The 20752-nt window shown below is 46.1% G+C and overlaps 1 protein-coding gene across 2 annotated transcripts in view; it reads left to right on the top strand.

Moving 5' to 3' along the window:
- The window catches only part of LOC311533116 (lethal(3)malignant brain tumor-like protein 4), an 80905-nt gene that overhangs the window by 48131 nt on the left and 12022 nt on the right, over positions 1-20752 (top strand). For both annotated transcript variants that reach the window (XM_084652254.1, XM_084652253.1), the window contains 7 exons: positions 1460-1570; positions 3783-3897; positions 3995-4094; positions 5509-5673; positions 11168-11302; positions 11726-11787; positions 17326-17492. In XM_084652254.1, coding sequence (XP_084508380.1) covers positions 1460-1570; positions 3783-3897; positions 3995-4094; positions 5509-5673; positions 11168-11302; positions 11726-11787; positions 17326-17492 — 855 coding nt within the window. The remainder of the gene's footprint in view (positions 1-1459; positions 1571-3782; positions 3898-3994; positions 4095-5508; positions 5674-11167; positions 11303-11725; positions 11788-17325; positions 17493-20752) is intronic.

The raw sequence follows: 20752 nt of genomic DNA, 5'->3' as shown, positions 1-20752 counted from the left end.
GCGAATACAGACTAACACGGCTGTTACTCTGAAACCTGTCATTATGCAAGGCACTGCATTTAGCCGTATGGAGTGGAAATCTATCAACTGCATGAAAAAACTTGTACAGATACAGACAGACATCATCTTCCTTTCATGCTTTGTGTGTATAAAAAGATCTACTACACTTTCCACAGTATGCATCCGATGAAGTGAGCTGTAGCTCACGAAAGCTTATGCGCAAATAAATTGGTTAGTCTCTAAGGTGCCACAAGTACTCCTTTTCCTTTTGCGAATACAGACTAACACGGCTGTTACTCTGAAACATTTCTGACTGTTGTTTGCTTGTTAAATAGTTTGAAAAGGAATAGGGTGTTCTTCCAGGATGTCATGTCCCGGCTCTGCTGCAAATGGTTTGAATTGAATAGCACTTGTAAATGTTTCTTACAGGTAGTATTTTTCAGCTTTGGCAGTTGTTCTAAGCCCAGGGTCAGAGCAAAGATCTGGCCTGCCTCCAGTTGCTATGGAGAGAGGATGTGACTTTGTGTAGTATTCAAAGGGTTAACTAGAGATTGCTGCATCCTGAAGCCAAGGAGGCTACATTATCAAGAAATCTTAAAAACGTGAAGTGATTTTCTTGCTGGTAAAAGGTGCCAGATTGACAGCCTGGGATACTTGCTCTCGCTGTTTATCTGCAGAAAAGGAACAGCACTGGTAACAGCAGGGCCATCTTCCCCCATGCTGCATGCAGTGTATGTCAACCCTGAGGTGGAGGGACTATCTTGGATGAAATGGTAGTAGGGTTTCCATGCACATTAAATTAATGGCCTATGCTGAGACTACCAGCAGTAGGACCGTTTGTTGCCAATTTTGACAGGGGTTTATGTGATGTGACCACATGTCCACAAGTGACTGAAATGAGATCTGCCAAATCCCATCATCTAAATTATGGAAGAGAGCTGTCAGATGATGGTGTCTTTCAGTCACTACCATCCTAGGCTGCATTTAACTCAGTTACATAGTAGTTAGCTGTCCAGTGTCCTTCCAAAATACCTGAGGAGGTGGATGGATCATACTCTGGATCCCAGTAGGAGTTCTGATTGCAGACATAGGGTGGTTAATAGCCCTGCATCTTTAAACCTATGGTGTCAAGGTTACCCTGAGAATTCTAATTTTTTTTTAACCTTTAAGAGGGAAATAAAATCTGCCACCAGTATGGAGTGCAAAAAGCTCCTCTGTGTTGCTCAGATTGTCCCATTTGTGGCCTTTGGCTGCTAGCAAATTGCCAACATAACCCATCAGGAAATCCTGATTTTGGTTTCAAAAGTAGTCAGTGGCATCAAGGAGTGGGGCCCAAAGTTACAAAGGATTGTTTGTGGTATGTGGAGGAACTTACCTATTTATCCAGAAAAGATAACGAGTACTATATGACTTGAAATTATGGACTTTTCACAATTCCACTTACAATCTTCTCTTACAGCGTCCAGCCCATGGGTTCCAGGTTAACACAAAGCTGGAGGCTGTGGACAGGAGAAATCCCATGTTAATAAGAGTGGCAACAATAGCTGAGAAGGAGGACCATCGTATCAAGGTATGCCTTTCAAGGAAAGCACAGTGCCTTTCTGCCCAGGAATAAAGATTTGAGGTACAGAATGTGTGTAGATTGGCTCCTCCTTGTTATGGAAATGACAAAAGGCAGGAACACCCTACAGATAACAGATCTGGAAAGCAAAGCTGTCCAGTCTAGAAATGATGTTTCGTTTGTTTGTCCCATGTGAGTCATCGTGTTACTGCTTACTATTGTCAGGTACTAGTTTAATTTAACTTATTTTGGAATGACATTTGCAGAAATGGTTTTGCTTTCCCCTGAGCAATTTCTGCATGATCTATGTGTGAATGAATGGAACATTGATATACTACTAATGAGAAGTTCATCAGCAACTTCTGAGCTCTCCTTAACAGGGAACTGGGAGGGGAAACCCATAGTCAACGCGAGCCCAGGTTTATGTGGTGGTGGGAGGACTTCTCCTGTTGACATCACTACTGCCTCTCGGGGAGGAAGAGTACCTATTCCTCCTGTCGGCATAGGTAGTGTCTTCACTAGGGGCTTGGCTACACTTACATTTTATAGTGCTCTAACTTGCTGGCTCAGGGATGTGAAAAATCACCCCCCTGAGCGCAGCAAGTCAGAGTGCTTTAAAGCGCTAGTGTAAACAGGCTCCAAGCGCTGGGAGCTAATCGCCTCGTGGACCTCTCTCACACTTCAAAGCGCTGCTGCGGGAGTGCTCCCACGACAGCGCTTTGAAGTTTCCAGTGTAGCCATGCCGTTCGCCTTACTGCAGCGCAGTTCCACTGGTACAGTTGTGCCGCTGCAACGCTGTCAGTGTAGACAAGCTCTGAGTACCTTTCCTAGACCTGGAGAAGAGCTCTGTGTAGCTTAAAAGCTCATCTCTTTCACCAACAGAAGTTGGCCCCGTAATAGATATTACCTAACCCATCTTGTCTCTCTAATATCCTGAGGCCAACATGGCTACGCCAACACTGCGAACAAAAAGTTCTAGTTATTCAGTGCAAAAACTGTACTAACTCATTTTCTATAACCAGTTGTGCCACCTATAGGCCAACATTTTTGGATTCCTAGAATGCAAACCAATTAAATAAGCAATTGAGCTTGCAAATATTAAGCCCAAAGATAAGATGTGACTAAATAGCCACATATCCCGTGCTTTGTTGAGGGCCCTAAGATTTGACTGTCACCAGAATCTTTGTTCTTTGTAACTACAGATGTGGAGCTCAGGAAAACAGTAGTTACAAAAGAAATCTGATGAGGTTCAATAAGGATAAGTGCAGGGTCCTGCACTTAGGACGGAAGAACCCAATGCACAGCTACAGACTAGGGACCGAATGGCTATGCAGCAGTTCTGCGGAAAAGGACCTAGGGGTGACAGTGGACGAGAAGCTGGATATGAGTCAGCAGTGTGCCCTTGTTGCCAAGAAGGCCAATGGCATTTTGGGATGTATAAGTAGGGGCATAGCGAGCAGATCGAGGGACGTGATCGTTCCCCTCTATTTGACATTGGTGAGGCCTCATCTGGAGTACTGTGTCCAGTTTTGGGCCCCACACTACAAGAAGGATGTGGATAAATTGGAGAGAGTCCAGCGAAGGGCAACAAAAATGATTAGGGGTCTGGAACACATGACTTATGAGGAGAGGCTGAGGGAGCTGGGATTGTTTAGCCTGCAGAAGAGAAGAATGAGGGGGGATTTGATAGCTGCTTTCAACTACCTGAAAGGGGGTTCCAAAGAGGATGGCTCTAGACTGTTCTCAATGGTAGCAGATGACAGAACGAGGAGTAATGGTCTCAAGTTGCAGTGGGGGAGGTTTAGATTGGATATTAGGAAAAACTTTTTCACTAAGAGGGTGGTGAAACACTGGAATGCGTTACCTAGGGAGGTAGTAGAATCTCCTTCCTTAGAGGTTTTTAAGGTCAGGCTTGACAAAGCCCTGGCTGGGATGATTTAACTGGGAATTGGTCCTGCTTTGAGCAGGGGGTTGGACTAGATGACCTTCTGGGGTCCGTTCCAACCCTGATATTCTATGATTCTATGATTCTACATTGACCAGGTCAGAGGGAGGATTGTGTGACATACAGCATGGAAAGTTGCCACTCCAAAGGAAATTTTTATGAAAAGTTGAACAAGTTAAAACAGCCAGGGAAGAGGCTAAAATGAAAGCTGAGTCCTAACCTTAACTCTCTCCCGCACTGCTGGTGTGGTCTGTACTTGTTTGGCTTCCCTTTTAGATACATTTTGATGGTTGGGACCACAGCTATGATTTCTGGGTCGATGCAGATAGCTTTGACATTCACCCTGTGGGCTGGTGTGCAAAAACCGGACACACCCTGCAGCACCCGTTAGGTGAGGCGGATGATGTCATGCCATTACGTTACATTTTTCTTCTCTTGCCTAATCTTCAAGTGCAAAAAATATATTGTTTAACTATTTTCATTACTAGGTGCTGCTGATATGATGGAAGTAGCAGGGCAGGGGTGTCCTACCCCCGGCTGCCAGGGTATTGGTCATGTCAGGGGACCCCGATATGGAACACATTATACGTACGTGCACCTGGGCTGTAAGGGATAATTTTGAAAGCTTGACACAAGCATTTTAGCTGCCTGACTCCATGGGAACAGTACAACTATATCCCCTTGCACTGCATGGGTCTTGTTATTCTGTAGATAATGTCATATCTTTGGTTGCAGCTCCCTCTTGTGTCTAAATGGACTGCTTGACTATCAGTTCAGCTTGCACTATTGGTATCAGAAACTAGATTGTATTTCAGTGGGATGAGGATTTCTACCACCTACTGCCATTAATGTTGTTCCTTTTTATAAAATAACATCCCTGAAAGCAACACACAAGATTTAAGGGAGAGGGAGCACGGTGTAGTTGTTAGTGTTTTGCTCTGCTACTGACTTCCAGGGGAGCTTGGAGGAATCAAACTCTCTGTTGTCTTAATTTTCTCCCTCTGTAAAATGGAATCATACTTGCCTACCTCACGTAAGGGTTACTTATTGTCTATAATAATAATACCTAGCTTTTATGCGGTGTAAAGTGATCAAAATTCTCAGATAGAATAGAGGTGCAAAAATTTCTGCACAGGCCAGGAGGTTAATGGAGAATAGCTATTGGTAAGGAGTCAGTGTTGTCTAGCAGATAGAGCCCAGCACTGGGAATCATGTGATCATGGTTTCTGATCTTGGCTCTGTCACTGGCACTCTATAGCTTAGTTTCTCTATCTCTAAAATTGGTCTAAGAATACCTAGATCCCAGAGAAGTTTTGAGCCTTAATTTATTAATATTTGTAAAACTGTTCCCAACAGAGCAGTGGAGTGGGCGTACCATAGTGAAGAGGGACTGCCATTGGAGGGCTTACCCTGTACTTTCACTCATCATTTTTCTTGTTAGGAAATTCACTCTTTTGTACTTTAGACATTGCAGTTTCACTTTGCTTGTCAGATCAGCTCACCTTGATGCTCCCTTTGTCTCCTCCTCCCACAAGATATCCGGTGCCTGGGTTTGTGCTGCTCTGTGCCTGAAACACCCTCTCTTGACCCTGTGCACCATGCAGCTTTACTCTCCTCTTTCAAATCCTTCCTCAAAACTCTCCTTTAGTCTAGTTGTTCATCACTGACCTCTGCTTTGGGCCAGATTCTGCTCTCATTTATATTGGTGTCAGCCCATTGAAGTCACCTGTGCAACTCAGAGCAGAACCTCCTTGACACGTCCTCCTCTGATCTGCCTTTCCTCTTCTATGCCCCCTAGCACACCCATACTGCCAGTTGTACATGTCTGGCATGCAGCTGCTAAACAGACTGTCTGCTCCTCAGGGGTCTTCTGCCCACATGCTTTCCCTTGCTCTGTCCCCCAAATTGCTGCGCTCTTCTGGGCTTGTTGGTGCATGCATCCCTGATTTGGGCAGGGTGGGCATGGAAGGGCTAGATGAGGTTGTCTTTGTTTTCAACACAGGTTAGTTGGCTGCCCGTATTCCGAAGTAAACCTGAACAGAGAAAGCTCATTACAGGATCGCCTCAGTGGGGAGAGGCCTTCACCCAGCAACAGTGTCCAGAAACCCAAGAGACCAGAGACTCCTGCTCCATTCATAGACCCACAGGAGGACTCTCCACAGTCCAGGTGAGGCTGGCTTTATTGTTGTTGACCAGAGCTCTGCTGATACCCAGTGTCTGCATTATCTCACAAGACTGAAAGATGGGAGTTAACAGGATAGCAGTTAAAGCACTGGATTCATCTCTCCTCTTTATACCTGGGACAAAGAGCAGGAGCCACCAGACAGTGGTAGTTTTTCACCCCAGATGGGGCTTGAACCCACAATCTCTGACTTAGAAATTCATTGCCTTATACATTCTGCCATTGGTGGAAGGCAGATGTATCAGCCCTAGAACATTAAAGGCCCTTTTCTCCATGAGCTGAAATGAAGTTACCTCAGGTCAATTAGGGACACCTGAGTCCGATTAAGGGCTGCCTATGACCTTTAAAAAAACCCTTTTCTGGTAAGAGAGTAAGGAGAGATGGGAGACAAGCTGCAACAATGAGAAAAGGCTTCTCCTGGAGGGAAGGCTGCTCTCCTCCCTACAGAGGAAGCAAGCCCCCTAATGACTGTTTGGGGAAGGGCTGGCAACCAGAGGCCAACATAACAAAGCAACACTCCCAAGAGGAGGCAGGGAGAGAGATTCCCTTTTTGTGTTATGAATTTGTTTCTTTTTGTTTGGCTGAAAAGCACTCCTGGGACCTACCCTGAGGCTCACCTTGTAAATACTGAAGAGTAAATACCGGAATGAGGAGTAAAAGCTGTCTGGGGCGAGACCATAGGCGCCGACCTTCCCCTTTTTCACGTGGGTGCTCAATCCCTGCTCTGCCCCTGGCCCTGGCCCTGCTCCACCTTTCCCCACCCCGTCCCTGCCCCCATTCTAACCCCTTCCCCAAAGTCCCTGCCCCAATTTCCCCCCTTCCCTGCCAATATTCCAACTCCTTCCCCAAATCCCCGCCCTGGCCCCGCCACTTCCCCACCTCCTTCCCTGAGCATGCCACGTTCCCGCTCCTCCCCCCACTCCCAGAGTATGCTAACGTTGCCAAACAGCTGTTTGGCGGGGCCAGGTGGGAAGCGCTGGGAGGTAGGTGGAGGAGCAGGGATGTGGCGTGCTCGGAGGAGGAGGAGGTGGGGTGGGGAGGGGAGCTTGGCTGCTGGTGGGTGCAGAGCACCCACTAATTTTTCCCCTTGGGTGCTCCAGCCCCGGAGCACCCATGGAGTTGGCGCCTATGAGCGGGACTGATTTACTCCAGGCCTCCACCACCAGAGCGGGGAATGCTGAGTTCTGCGAGGTGAAGCAGGTGTCTTGTCACAGTACCACTAACGCTTGTCTTGCACAATCCCAATATGGGACACTGTACTTATACACTGTTTACATGCTCTAAATAGGTTTTTTTCCTCCTTTATCCTGTTGCCCTGGTCAAATTCCAGTAAGGAAATTACAGTCTATTCTGTTGCCATAAATATTTTCCTTGCCCTTTCAACTGGATATAGGCTTTTTCTTTACTTCTTGTCCTGAAACTCTCAAGCAGGGTTGCTGTGTGCTGTTAAACCACTGCAGCATTCCACCCTGGAGGTGACTGCATTTCAGGTGCAGGAGAAATGACTTCATAGGATCATGAAGTGCTTTGGGAGCCTTTATGATGGTGCTCTATGAATGCAGTTGCTGTGGGAGTTGAGTATCATTCAGGAAAATCTGTGTATCAACCCTGTGGCTGCAAGAGTCAACCGAAACATATTACCGGTTAGACTGGGAACTAAGGGGTTAATTGCCTAGGCCATGTCTACACTACACAGTAAAGTCAACCTATGTTAGGTCGACTTACAGCTACTGCACTTACAGCCACGTACAGCTGACTTTAAGGGTATGTCTACACTATGAAATTACGTCGAATTTATAGAAGTCGGTTTTTTAGAAATCGGTTTTATATATTCGAGTGTGTGTGTCCCCACACAAAATGCTCTAAGTGCATTAAGTGCATTAACTCGGTGGAGTGCTTCCACAGTACCGAGGCTAGAGTCGACTTCCGGAGCGTTGCACTGTGGGTAGCTATCCCACAGTTCCTGCAGTCTCCGCTGCCCATTGGAATTCTGGGTTGAGATCCCAATGCCTGATGGGGCTAAAACATTGTCACAGGTGGTTCTGGGTACATATCGTCAGGCCCCCGTTCCCTCTCTCCCTCTGTGAAAGCAAGGGCAGACAATCGTTTCGTGCCTTTTTTTCTGAGTTACCTGTGCAGACGCCATACCACGGCAAGCATGGAGCCCGCTCAGGTAACCGTCACCGTATGTCTCCTGGGTGCTGGCAGACGTGGTACTGCATTGCTACACAGCAGCATCAACCCATTGCCTTGTGGCAGCAGACGGTACAGTACGACTGGTAGCCATCATCGTCATGTCCGAGGTGCTCCTGGCCAGACATGGGTGCAGGGACTAAATTTGGAGTGACTTGACCAGGTCATTCTCTTTAGTCCTGCAGTCAGTCCTATTGAACCATCTTATGGTGAGCAGGCAGGCGATACGGATTGCTAGCAGTCCTACTGTACCATCTTCTGCCAGGAAGGCAAGAGATGAGGATGGCTAGCAGTCCTACTGCACCGTCTTCTGCCGAGCAGCCATGAGATGTGGATGGCATGCAGTCCTTCTGCACCGTCTGCTGCCAGCCAAAGATGTAAAAGATAGATGGAGTGGATCAAAACAAGAAATAGACCAGATTTGTTTTGTACTCATTTGCTTCCCCCCTCCCCTGTCTAGGGGACTCATTCCTCTAGGTCACACTGCAGTCACTCACAGAGAAGGTGCAGCGAGGTAAATCTAGCCATGTATCAATCAGAGGCCAGACCAACCTGCTTGTTCCAATAAGAACAATTACTTAGGTGCACCATTTCTTATTGGAACCCTCCGTGAAGTCCTGCCTGAAATACTCATTGATGTAAAGCCACCCCCTTTGTTGATTTTAATTCCCTGTAAGCCAACCCTGTAAGCCATGTCGTCAGTCGCCCCTCCCTCCATCAGAGCAATGGCAGACAATTGTTCCGCGCCTTTTTTCTGTGCGGACGCCATCCCAAGGCAAGCATGGAGGCTGCTCAGCTCACTTTGGCAATTAGGAGCACATTAAACACCACATGCATTATCCAGCAGTATATGCAGCACCAGAACCTGGCAGAGCGATACCGGGTGAGGAGGCGACGTCAGCACGGTCACGTGAGTGATCAGGAAATGGACACAGATTTCTCTGAAAGCATGGGCCCTGCCAATGCATGCATCATGGTGCTAATGGGACAGGTTCATGCTGTGGAACACTGATTCTGGGCTTGGGAAACAAGCACAGACTGGTGGGACCGCATAGTGTTGCAGGTCTGGGACAATTCCCAGTGGCTGCAAAACTTTCACATGCGTAAGGGCACTTCCATGGAACTTTGTGACTTGCTTTTCCCTGCCCTGAAGCGCATGAATACCAAGATGAGAGCAGCCCTCACAGTTGAGAAGCGAGTGGCGATAGCCCTGTGGAAACTTGCAACGCCAGACAGCTACCGGTCAGTTGGGAATTAATTTGGAGTGGGCAAATCTACTGTTGGGGCTGCTGTGATGCAAGTAGCCCACGCAATTAAAGATCTGCTGATATCAAGGGTAGTGACCCTGGGAAATGTGCAGGTTATAGTGGATGGCTTTGCTGCAATGGGATTCCCTAACTGTGGTGGGGCCATAGACGGAACCCATATCCCTATCTTGGCACTGGAGCACCAAGCCGGCGAGTACATAAACCGCAAGGGGTACTTTTCAATAGTGCTGCAAGCTCTGGTGGATCACAAGGGACGTTTCACCAACATCAACGTGGGATGGCCGGGAAAGGTACATGACGTTCGCATCTTCAGGAACTCTGGTCTGTTTCAAAAGCTGCAGGAAGGGACTTTATTCCCAGACGAGAAAATAACTGTTGGGGATGTTGAAATGCCTATATGTATCCTTGGGGACCCAGCCTACCCCTTAATGCCATGGCTCATGAAGCCGTACACAGGCAGCCTGGACAGTAGTCAGGAGCTGTTCAACTACAGGCTGAGCAAGTGCAGAATGGTGGTAGAATGTGCATTTGGATGTTTAAAGGCGCGCTGGCGCAGTTTACTGACTCACTTAGACCTCAGCGAAACCAATATTCCCATTGTTATTACTGCTTGCTGTGTGCTCCACAATATCTGTGAGAGTAAGGGGGAGACGTTTATGGCGGGGTGGGAGGTTGAGGCAAATCACCTGGCTGCTGGTTATGCGCAGGAACCCCAAATTCGACCCAGCAAGGCCGATTTAAGCGCTAATCCACTTGTCAGGGGTGGAGTAAGGAAATCGATTTTAAGAGCCCTTTAAGTCAAAATAAAGGGCTTCATTGTGTGGATGGGTGCATGTTTACATTGATTTAACGCTGCTAAATTCAACCTAAAGTCCTAGTGTAGACCAGGGCTTACTGTTGTTTTTCCTGTCCACACAGCCCTCCTTCTGTCAGTGGTGTGCATCCTCACCAGGAGCACTTACACTGACTTGAAATAGATAGTGTGGGGGGCTGAGAGCCCATTCCACCCCACTCAGTTTCAGTGATGCAAGTACCACAGTGACTGTACAGACACTATGTCACCCGAACTGTGTCAACCTAAGCCTCATGCCTCTCATCAAGGTGGATTTACTGGATCGGCTTAACGAGCGAGTTACAGCGGCAGGAGGAACATTGTAGTGTGTACACTTACATAGTTAGGTCAACTTAAGCTGTCATACATCAATTTCACTTTGTAGTGTAGACATGCCCCTAGATTCTTGTAGAGCCAGAAGTGCAGATCTCAGCAGTTTGCTTCAGTTGTGCTATTTAGTGTGTGTGTGTGTGGTGGGAGGGGATCTTTTTGATTAAATGTTAACATTCTGTCTGCTTTGCGTGGATGTCAAAAATCCCTGGACATGTTTAGTACGAAGAGGGTTTGCCTCCATTGCAATGTATTTGGCCAAATGTCTCTTTCTCTCCCAGCACTGTTCTGTGTCCCCAGCTGCCAGCCTCATTCCCAAGCTGGCTGTATTTCAGTGGTGCTGTACGTAGAAAGATTGTACAGAGCTGTGGGACCCTTGTGGGAAAACAGGCAGTACAGAAATGTAATATACTGTTGTTTTAAACAATTCATTTCCTGCTCGTGGGAGGTTTGAGTTTCCTAGTGCAAATCTTACAGTGCCCCACTGCTTCTCCCTTGTCTTGCACATCTGTTGCAACTCAGTTTATGCACCAAACTTAGCCGTGAAAACTCATTTAAATATTATCCAAAGGTATCAAGGTTTAAAGCTCTTGATGCACCAGAACTAATGCTTCCATGGTCCCTTACTGCTGCTGAGATCAGAGCCTGGGCTAGCGAGGGATGATTTGTCTCACATCATCTCTCTGCGTCAGTGCTAAGAAAAGTGCTGTGTATCACTAACCAGTGGGTGGGAGTGGAAAGTTTGAACCATGAGCTGGTGCTTAGAAGTTATTGTCGCGTACAAGTCAAACAATATCCAGCATTCCTGGAGGAGTGGAATGTATGAGTTAATTAGCTTAAATTATTGTCTCTCTAGAAAATCTGCCATGCAAGATAGTGAAAGATCGGGTCAAAGCAGCGTCCACAGTCTGTCAGAGCAGTCTGAAAACAGTCAAGAGAAGGATTTGATGGAAGAGGAATCATCTGCAGATACCATCGCCAAACCAAAAAAGTAAGTGAGACTTTGCAGCATGTTTCAGTGCGCTAGTGGGTAAGTTTCCCACAACAGCAGCTATACCTGAAATGGGAAAGGGAAGCAGTGGCTCTGTGGAGCAGCCAGTTTGTCCAGAGGTTTGCAGTTGTATAATGAGATAATGAGGTCCAATTTAAATTTCCCCACATTTGGGAGAGGATTTCTTTCCTTTGTCTGCCATGGACCCAAATCTGCATCTCCTCCTGTGAATGTAGCAGCATGGCACTTACCCATGAGAGATGTCTGGTGATGGGTGGAGGGAGAAATAGGGGATGTGAGTGCCAGTTCTAAGGAGGAAAGCTCTTGGTTCTTGTAAAAAATCCCATTAACACTCATTGCAGAAAAACAATTTGTCTCTATTGTTTGTTTTGTTACCTTTACATAACTGATTTATGCTTTCAGGGTTGGGTGCTCGCATGCCTATAGAAAGCTCCAGCTAGTGAAACAGGAATACGAAGGGAAAGGTTGGTTGATTTTGTGTGTGTGTTTTAGGTAAAGAAACCATCAAACCATTTGGTACTTCACAGCTTTTGAATCTGTAGTACTTCACTCTGGTGAATGCTGCATTTTAGCTGCAGGCAATTATCTCAAGTGTGTGCTACAGTCCTAGTCATCCCCTCCCCACACAAATGTATTAAAGCAAATGTTAAGGGCTCTTGGAGGTATCAGATTTAATGCGCTAGAGTTACGCCCTTCTTCACAGCTACTGCCCAGGAAGCAGGAAGGCAAGTTAGCCTGACCTCTGACACTGTCCCATTGATGGACCCTCATTCCTTTTATGGAGAAACTCGTTTCTAAGGGGGAGCGGGGGTTCATTCCCCATTCACTCCTTGACCTGTCTGCTGAGATGGCTTTTTGGTAAACATGTGTCCACTGGAAGCTGGACTAAGAGTCACTGTCTGCTTTCCCATGGATCCCATCAGACAATCATCACATGGTAGCAGTTTTGAATCACTCCTCATGATTTTTTTTTTTTTTAAGGCTTTTAAAATTGTTCTAGTTTTCAGAAAATAAGAGAGGCCACAGCAGAGCAAGGGAGAGAATATGGAATTTTTCCTCAGGCAAGTGGTGGGTCACTTTTTAAAGAAAAAGTTCTTACTGGTTGTACTTCCGCAAACTGCATGTTTAACTTACAGATCTAATATAAAAAATGAGTTCAGATAACCACACAGACCTGGCTTTTAGCTGGATTTAACATTGTAATAAGGTCCCAGTAAACAATAGCTAAACAGGCACAAGCTGGGGCAGATGCCTTACTTTTTCTTCTCTTTACTTGGTGGTCAGTCGTATGTACCCCTGCCAGCCAGAAGCAGCTCTGGCCTTCTAGAGAATATCCATCTGCTCCAGCTAGGCTCAGCTTAGACAGAATCATAGACAACAGAGATGGAAAGCGCTATTAAGTTATTTACTGTCATGCATTAACCTACCAGTGCCTGATAGTATCTTAGTCAGGGCTTTGTCCTGTCTGACTTTAAAACAGTGCGGCTGCCACAATCACTAAGCAAACTGAACCTGCAGCCCCTCCTGGTCTTGTGTAGTGCATCTTTTCTTGGGCCTCCAACCATCACTTGGCTGCAGGTGGAATCATACAATTCTCTCACTCTCAGAGCAGGCCCTGGATTGCAATGCCCTGTGTATTAATGATTATCTCATTATGTCTTAAGCTCAAACCCTGCCATTCTGTTCCCTCAGGGAGCAATAACACTGGTTAATGCAGTGATCACACAGCCTCTTTAAAGCAAAGTACTGTTTATTTAGAACAAAAGCTTTTCAGACTGTATGCATGTCTGACTGACACCTTATCTAACCATTTTCCTCATGGCATGGGAGGACCAACTCCCCTTGGGGCTCTTCCACAGAGCCTCTCTCTCTCTCCCCCTCTCTCTCTGTCAGCTTGTCTCCCTGTCTGAGCTCCCTCCCTCTTCTCCTACTGAAAAGGTTTTTTTTTTTAAACTGTTTAGTGTTCTTTTGATCTCCACCCTCCTAGCTTTGGCCAAAATGAGGCGTGCTGTGTGTTAGAGACAGGTTATGAGGTCCTTGAAGCTGATAGCTTGCCCATTGTCTTCCAAGTCTGTGCTTGAGGCTGCTTATCAAGATCTGTGTTGTGGCTTTCTTTTTGCTCTTTCTGCAGCCCGCTATTAAGGGTTGTGTCCAGCGGCAGGAGAGAGCTCTCCTGCTGGCATATTTAAACCACCCCCAATATGTCAGCAGGAGAGCCTCTCCCACCGACATAGTGCTGTCCTCACCAGCACTTTTGCCAGTGAAACTTATGTCAGTTGGGTGTGTGTGTTGTTTCACACACCTGACCAACAAAAGTTTACCAACAGAAGTGGTAGTTTTCAGAGTAACAGCCGTGTTAGTCTGTCTTTGCAAAAAGAAAAGGAGGACTTGTGGCACCTTAGAGACTAACCAATTTATTTGAGCATGAGCTTTCATGAGCTACAGCTCACTTCATTGGATGCATACCGTGGAAACTGCAGTAGAAGTAGAAGTGGTAGTGTAGACAAAGCCTTAGTCAGATCAGTACATTCACACAGGACAGTCTGATCACGTCAGTTATATCTCATTGACTAAGTCACTTACAATGTTCATTCCATTATTATGTATCAGTATTCATAGATTAACAGCTTCTCATCCGGCAGACTGGCTTCTGCCACTTCCTTTTTATATGTGAAATAACATCCCTACACCACAGTTAGGAATTTTTCCCACAGTGTTCACTTAAAACACAGAAATCTTAATTCTGATTATTCCTAGTTATTACCCCCATCCCTCAGTGGTATTTATAACACCTCACATACACATGCAGACTTTTTAGCAGACACACACACACACATTTACCTTAACCTCCCCTGCTCCAAAGATAAAGGAAAGGTATTGTATGAAGGATTAACACTGGGGCAAAACCACCCCAGTGTTAAGGAGAGAATAGACAAGGGAACCAAACATGCCACATGAAATAACAATGATGGAACAACACTGTAAGAAATAGTGACCAAACAGGAAAATGATGTCAGTAAAATAAAGTATTGTGAATAAATCCGAGGAATTTCCATACCCTCCCTTGTAAATCTTTTACAAGCACTTGAGTGCTTGAGGGTTTTAAACTCTGAATAAGTAATTTTCTGCTTTTTAAAATATATATATATAGCTTGACATATGACATGTATCTTACAGTCATGGAAGTTAGAGATGGTGGGGGCAGAAGGGCTAAACCTACTGGTGCTCCCCCTGGTGGATTTCTCCCTAAATCTAGCCTCTGCTTTGCCCTGTCTAGTTTTAAAATAATCCAAAATATAGTGCTTTCACTATGTCTCTTTTTGGAAGTTATCCCACAGTCCCTTGAGGGAAGGGTAGTTGTGACTATTTATAGTTCTCCCCTCCACACCCCAAAAAGGACATAACCAGCTCCTGTTTTATATTTTGGGATGGTTGCTTCCTGTAGAATATTCTATCTTGTGGGGTATTTTTTTTTCTTTCAGTATTTTCTCATATATGCAGAGAGATTCTCATCACTGCCTGACCTGACTTTGTTTTTGTCTCTTTCCCCTTTTGATTTCTGTGTCTAATAATGAAGAGTGCATTGACTCTCTGCTGGACTAAAGTCTACTTCTTGTGCTGCTTTCCCATGGTCTGATGAGGATACTGCAGGTCTTTGAAACTTGCCTTTTCTTCTTTGCAACTTTGTTTTTTTTCCATTGGAGCTTTTCTTCTGGTGCTCCATCTTTTAGTGATTTTATTTTCTTTCTCCTGACCCCCCCAGTGGATTTCATAGAATTGCGGAAATGTAGGACTGAAAGGGTCCTCAAGAGGTCATCTAGTCCAGTGATTCAGGGTCTGGGGCCCCCTGTGGAGCCCCGAGTAGGTTTCAGGGGGTCCTCCAAGCAGGGCTGTCATTAGACTTGCTGGAGCCCAGGACAGAAAGTCGAAGCTGCACTGTGCGGTGCTGAAGCCTGGGCCCTGAGCCCCGCCACCTAGGGCTGAAGCTGAAGCCTGAGCAACACAGCTTTGTGGGGCTCCCTGTGGCCCTGCTTGCTACCCCCTATTGCCAGCCCTGGCTTTTAGATGCCGAAAAACAGTGGTTGTGGCACAGGTGGGCTGTGGAATTTTTATAGCATGTTGTGGAGGGCTGGGAGGGGGGGGGAAGGTTGAGAACCACTGATCTACTCCATCCCCCCACAGTGAGGCCAGATTAAATATATTAGACCAGTGTTTCCCAAACTTGGGACGCCCTTGTTCAGGGAAAGCCCCTGGTGGGCCGGGCCGGTTTGTTTACCTGCCGCGTCCACAGGTTCGGCTGATCGAGACTCCCACTGGCCGCGGTTTGCCGCTGCAGGCCAATGGAGGCTACGGGAAGCGGCACAGGCCAAGGGACGTACCGGCCGCCACTTCCCGCAGCCCCCTTTGGCTGGGCATAGCAAACCGCAGCCAGTGGGAGCTGCGATCGACTGAACCTGTGGACGCAGCAGGTAAACAAACCGCCCCGGGCCTGCCAGGGGCTTTCCCTGCACAAGCGGCATCCCAACTTTGGGGAACACTGTCCTACAGTAACCCTAGATGGTGTTTGTCTAACCTGTTCTTATAATCCTCCAAGGAGGGGGGATTCCTCAAACTCCCTGGGTAACCTGCAGCTACAGCCCTGCTCTGAGATGTACTTGAGCCGCTAGCCTGTGCTGCTGCTGGTTAGGGTGACCAGATGTCCCGATTTTGGGGGCTTTTTCTTCTATAGGCTTCTACTACCTCCCTCACCCCTGTTCCGATTTTTCACACTTGCTGTCTGGTCACCCTACTGCTGGTGCTGCCCAACCTCATTGCTATTGTTATTGGAGCTAGCTAGATCAAAGCTCGCTTGGGTATGCCTCCCTCTGGCTGCAGTGTAGACATACCCTCAGTCTGTTTTCTACAGGAACATCACCAACCACCACCACAATGAGCACCAATTGGTAATCTCAGTAGAAAGTCCAATACTGTAACTAAATGGCCCATGGACTCTGCAGTTCCTTCTCACCCCTATGGGTGGCCCTCCAGAATAAGGGTGAGGCACATTGCCAGGCAACGTGGGGCAAGCTGCACCTCTTCTGTGGATAAAGTCTGCAGGACTTTAATCAAAGAGCCGTCCCAGCACTTTTCAGCGGCCCTGGAGGGATGACAAGGGAGGAAGCTGTATCTTTGCTATAAGCTTTTATTTTTTTGCCAGTAAACTAGCAAAGCATAATTCTTTGTTGCCACATGGTGGCACCATTAACCTTGACCATAATCTTACATGAAGTATTCCAAGGTTTAGAAATGCTTCCCTTTTGTATTGGTGGGGGGAGGAGAGGGGACAATAAACATTAACCATTATAACCCAGAGGAACATGTTCTGTGTTGTTCCATCCTTTGCGTCAGTTCCCATTGTATTACCAGACAAATCCCTTTAGGACCATGACTCTGCACTTATCAAGTGAGCTCATTTGGTTGGGGGGGAGGTGGGGGAGTGATTTTTTTTTTTTTTTTTTAAGCCTCACTCTCGTTTGACAAATGGAGAGAAATATTGGTGTCTGGAGCATTACTGGCTTTAGAGTCTCTTGTGGGGGAGGGAGTTGGTCCAGGCCATCATCTGGCATGCGTCTCACTGTTAGCAAGCCGGTTACGGGCTGTGAACTGGAATTGTGCCATTTATTTCCAGCCAAAGATGCTGTTACCAGAACTCCTCCACCTTGTCAATAAAACGCTGCAAACATCATCTGTGTTAGCAGCAGGACGTCATTTTGCCTAGAAACAGCTAACGATCACGTCGCCAGCCTGGCAGCCTTGCTTTTGGTTTTTTCCTTCCCCTCTGTGGGGGCATGCTCAGAGTGCAGTGTGCCATAGAATAGCAGTCTGCGCTCCTGCCCCACCTTTCTCCCCTTTCAAAGTATTACCACCCACCCACACACACACTTTTTTTTTTTTTTTTTTTTGGTATTGCTTCAAATTGAGGACTGACTACTGACTCTGACTCCTGTTGTTTCTGTTTCCAGACACAGAATTTGCTCTGCAGCAGGCCCTTCATCAGTCTGTCTTCATGCCCTCCCTGTCCTCCAGCCCGACCCACCGCCTCCATCTATGCTGGGAGCAGCACTGCAGGCTGCTGCCGGAGGTTTCGGGCCTCACTGCCAGGAGCGTGGCCAAATGGACCGTGGAAGAGGTGAGTGCTGTGCATCTGCCTTTTCTGCTTGTTCTGCTTGATGGAATCTCAGGTCATTCCTTTTTTCTCTAGTGCTGATAGGAAGACATCTTTTTTCCTCCCCTATATAGGCAGTGGTTTTTCTGTTTACTTTGCAGTGATGGCTCATGCAGGGAAATAACTGGCTCAGCCAAAAGTTTTTACTTTGAGTCCCTGAAAAAATTTTGTATTAATCCCCTACTGTCAAACCATGTGGTGTTTCCCTGATTATGGATCTTTTTCCAGCCGCTTATTCCTGACCCTTTTCATTCTCAGGCCTGAAACAAAATGCTGACAGTAGATGCTGGCTTCCTCCGGTCTTTTCCTCCCCTGACTCTGCTGCTGACTCACTTTACATTGCAGATAATCGTAAAATTGTGCTGTGCATGCTTAGATTCCTTCTTCTTTCCTCTCCCTGCCTGTCTCACATGCAGAACCAAACCAGCCACAGTATGACATGATTTCTGAGAGGCAATAGTTGTGCGGTCAGAGAGACATTTTTGCAGTCCTAGCTTATGAGATGCAGTACTTGCAAATAGGATGTGTCCCCTGCAGTTAGGTGGTCTCTGATAGAGTATGTCACTGCTGTGTGCTGAGCAGCTCTCTTTGCTTGGATGCCTGGGGCGTTGGTTAGAATTGCACCACCAGTTCTGAAGTGTCAGAGACTTGACTCCTGGAGCGTGATGGCTGGCCCGCTCATGCAGGAGGAAATCCGTGGCAATGTGGGTTGTGAGGTGAAAAAATCTTGCAAAGAAAAAATAAAGTTTGTGACCTTTTTTGCTTCTTTATGATCCATAGAGAGGCTTCATAGATTTTCAAACAAGTGTTTTTTCCGTCCTGCCTTTTACACTATGAAAATCAGATCTCAACTTGTCTCTTTATGCTGGAGGATTCGTCAGAAGACTGGAGACTAGAGAAATTATGACATCACAAGAGACTGTAACCTAAGCAGTTATGACAGGGTGGGTTACTTAGTCTGATTGTTTAAAACTCTCTTTTGGTTTTGTGAAAACTTGTTTGAATTCAATTCACAACCAACTTTCAAGAGAAAAATCTCTCTGTAGAAGATTCACCATCCCTGTGTCCTGCTTTTCAGAGCTGAGAAAGCTTCTACTTCAGCTTTCCAGTAGATCATCCAGCAAAACCAGGGAGGGCAAGAATTGTTACACCTGATACTGCTAATTTAAATAGAACAAGTGGAATGTTATTTTTCTTTTGGACAAAATGTTGAGGCTTCTTTCATAAAAGAGCAGAGTGGGGTACAAGCCAAAAAATGTGTCCTTGGTGAGGCAGGGGCAGTACAGATGCTGAGCACTGAACATCAGAATACACTAAACTATGCTTGTCTGTGCTACAGTCTTTGCTACATGTTATGACAGTGACCACCAGGGATTTTGAGGAGGAGGTCAATTATAGCAACACCAGAGAATTTCTAAGGGCTATTGTATTCGTTTTGATAGAATATATGGGCCCAAAGAGTTAAAGGTGTTGACATAACCCAATCACTGTCCAATGTTAAATGGTGTTCAGCCTGCTTCTTACTCTGGCAAACACTATAAAATTCATGCCAAAGGTTAGACATTTATTGATTGAACCACACAAAAGGAAAAGAATCAAAACGAGGTAAAGAGCACTGAATGAGAAATTGATTATTTATGCAAAAGAAACTTAATCAAAACCTATCAAAGTCCTTTTTGGAGATAGTGAATATTGGTTAGTTAAACAGTCCTTCTTGGTGAGGAAATAAAGTTAGTTCTGCTGTTTAATTCTGAATTGGGAATGATAGTTGCTTTCCTTCTTTAGACAAAACAGACGGACACAGAAGGGAGAGAAGAGAGAGGATAGTGAAGATGGGGGAAATGCAGCTTTTGTTGACTTTAGGATACAGGGCGCGTGGTCAGTCACAGACAGATACTTTGGGCTAGAAGGTTGGTCATAACAGCTGTTGTTCTGGACCCTGGCTCAGCATGCCAGTCAGGACCAAAGTCTGGTTGGTCTGGTCTGGTCAGGTCCCTCTTCTTCACTGGCCCTTCTCAGGCTGAGCAGAGCTGGATGAGCTGGCTCATCTCACCATGTGGGTTCGGTGCAGTACAGTTCATTTCAGGATCAGGTGAAAAGCTTAGAGGGAGAGCGAGGCGGGCAGAAAGGGAGCACATGAGGGAGGGGAAAATATGTCAGGATGTCACATGTATCAGGTTGGGATCCTCGCTGGTGCAGTAATGATGAACAGGCTTCCCCACTGAAGTATCGAGGTCTAGAGTCCCGGCAACAATCCTTCTGCTGCAACGGCACCGATAGTAAAAAATGTTTTGCTTTTGGTTCCCCCAACCCCCACCCCAAAAAGTCTTTAACAGCTCCAAAAAAATAGTGGGTGGAATAATCCATCCTCTCATTATTTTGTCCACCAATTAGCCTAATTTCTGACACTCAAATTTTGGTTAATTGATTTCCACTCCTCTTAACACAGTCCTTGGAGTGGTGTCAGTGGATCCTTTCTGTTTAAATGAAGGCCGTCTGTCTGCCGCCTTCTCGCAGCTTTGCCTAAACAGTTTTATATAACAGATCATTGTGGCACTTCATGAACATTTACCAACTTTCCACCAGTTAGGCTAACAATTAAAATAGGCCTTCTAGGCCTCAATTGTTACAACAGGGCATATCAGATTTTGTCCTAAATATCAGTAAAAGGATCCAATCTTGCAGAATTCCCATGGAGTCAATGGAGTTCTCCCATGGAGTTCTCCCATGAAGAACCAGGATGTACAAAGGCCTGTGAAGAAGCTAAAGACAGCAGGACTTGCTAGGTTTTACTGGACACTAACTAGAGCTTGTCCTTGAAAGCTGGACTCGTAACATCTTCCTGCCAGGCAGTTGTTGGTCAGTGATTGGTGCCAGGTGCCTCTGAACTCTGAAAATTCTCCTTTAGTCTGAAACTAAAGATCTATTTAATTTACAAAACCCACATTAAAGAAAAATAATTTATTTTAATCTCTAAGGTTTGAGAGCAGCTGAAATGAATGACCAGCAGTAATCTGAGACACCCAAGTAAAGGCTTGCCGTCAATAATACTGACCAGTCAAAAAGAGCTGTCATTTGAATGAGGGCTTATTATTTATTGAAAGCTTCCTGTCATGTTTTCAAAGTGGAGTTAGATGGTAGGGTTGGGAGGGTCGAGTCCCAGGGATCTATTAATATGTGACAGAGCTTGAATTGCTCATTAGTTAATCCCGCATGAGATGTTA

This window comes from Lepidochelys olivacea, assembly GCF_965140295.1.
Source record: "Lepidochelys olivacea isolate rLepOli2 genome assembly, chromosome: 19".
Lineage (NCBI taxonomy): Eukaryota > Metazoa > Chordata > Testudines > Cheloniidae > Lepidochelys > Lepidochelys olivacea.
The sequence above is the reverse complement of the archived record's forward strand: the minus strand, read 5'-3'. Positions and strand labels throughout refer to the sequence as shown.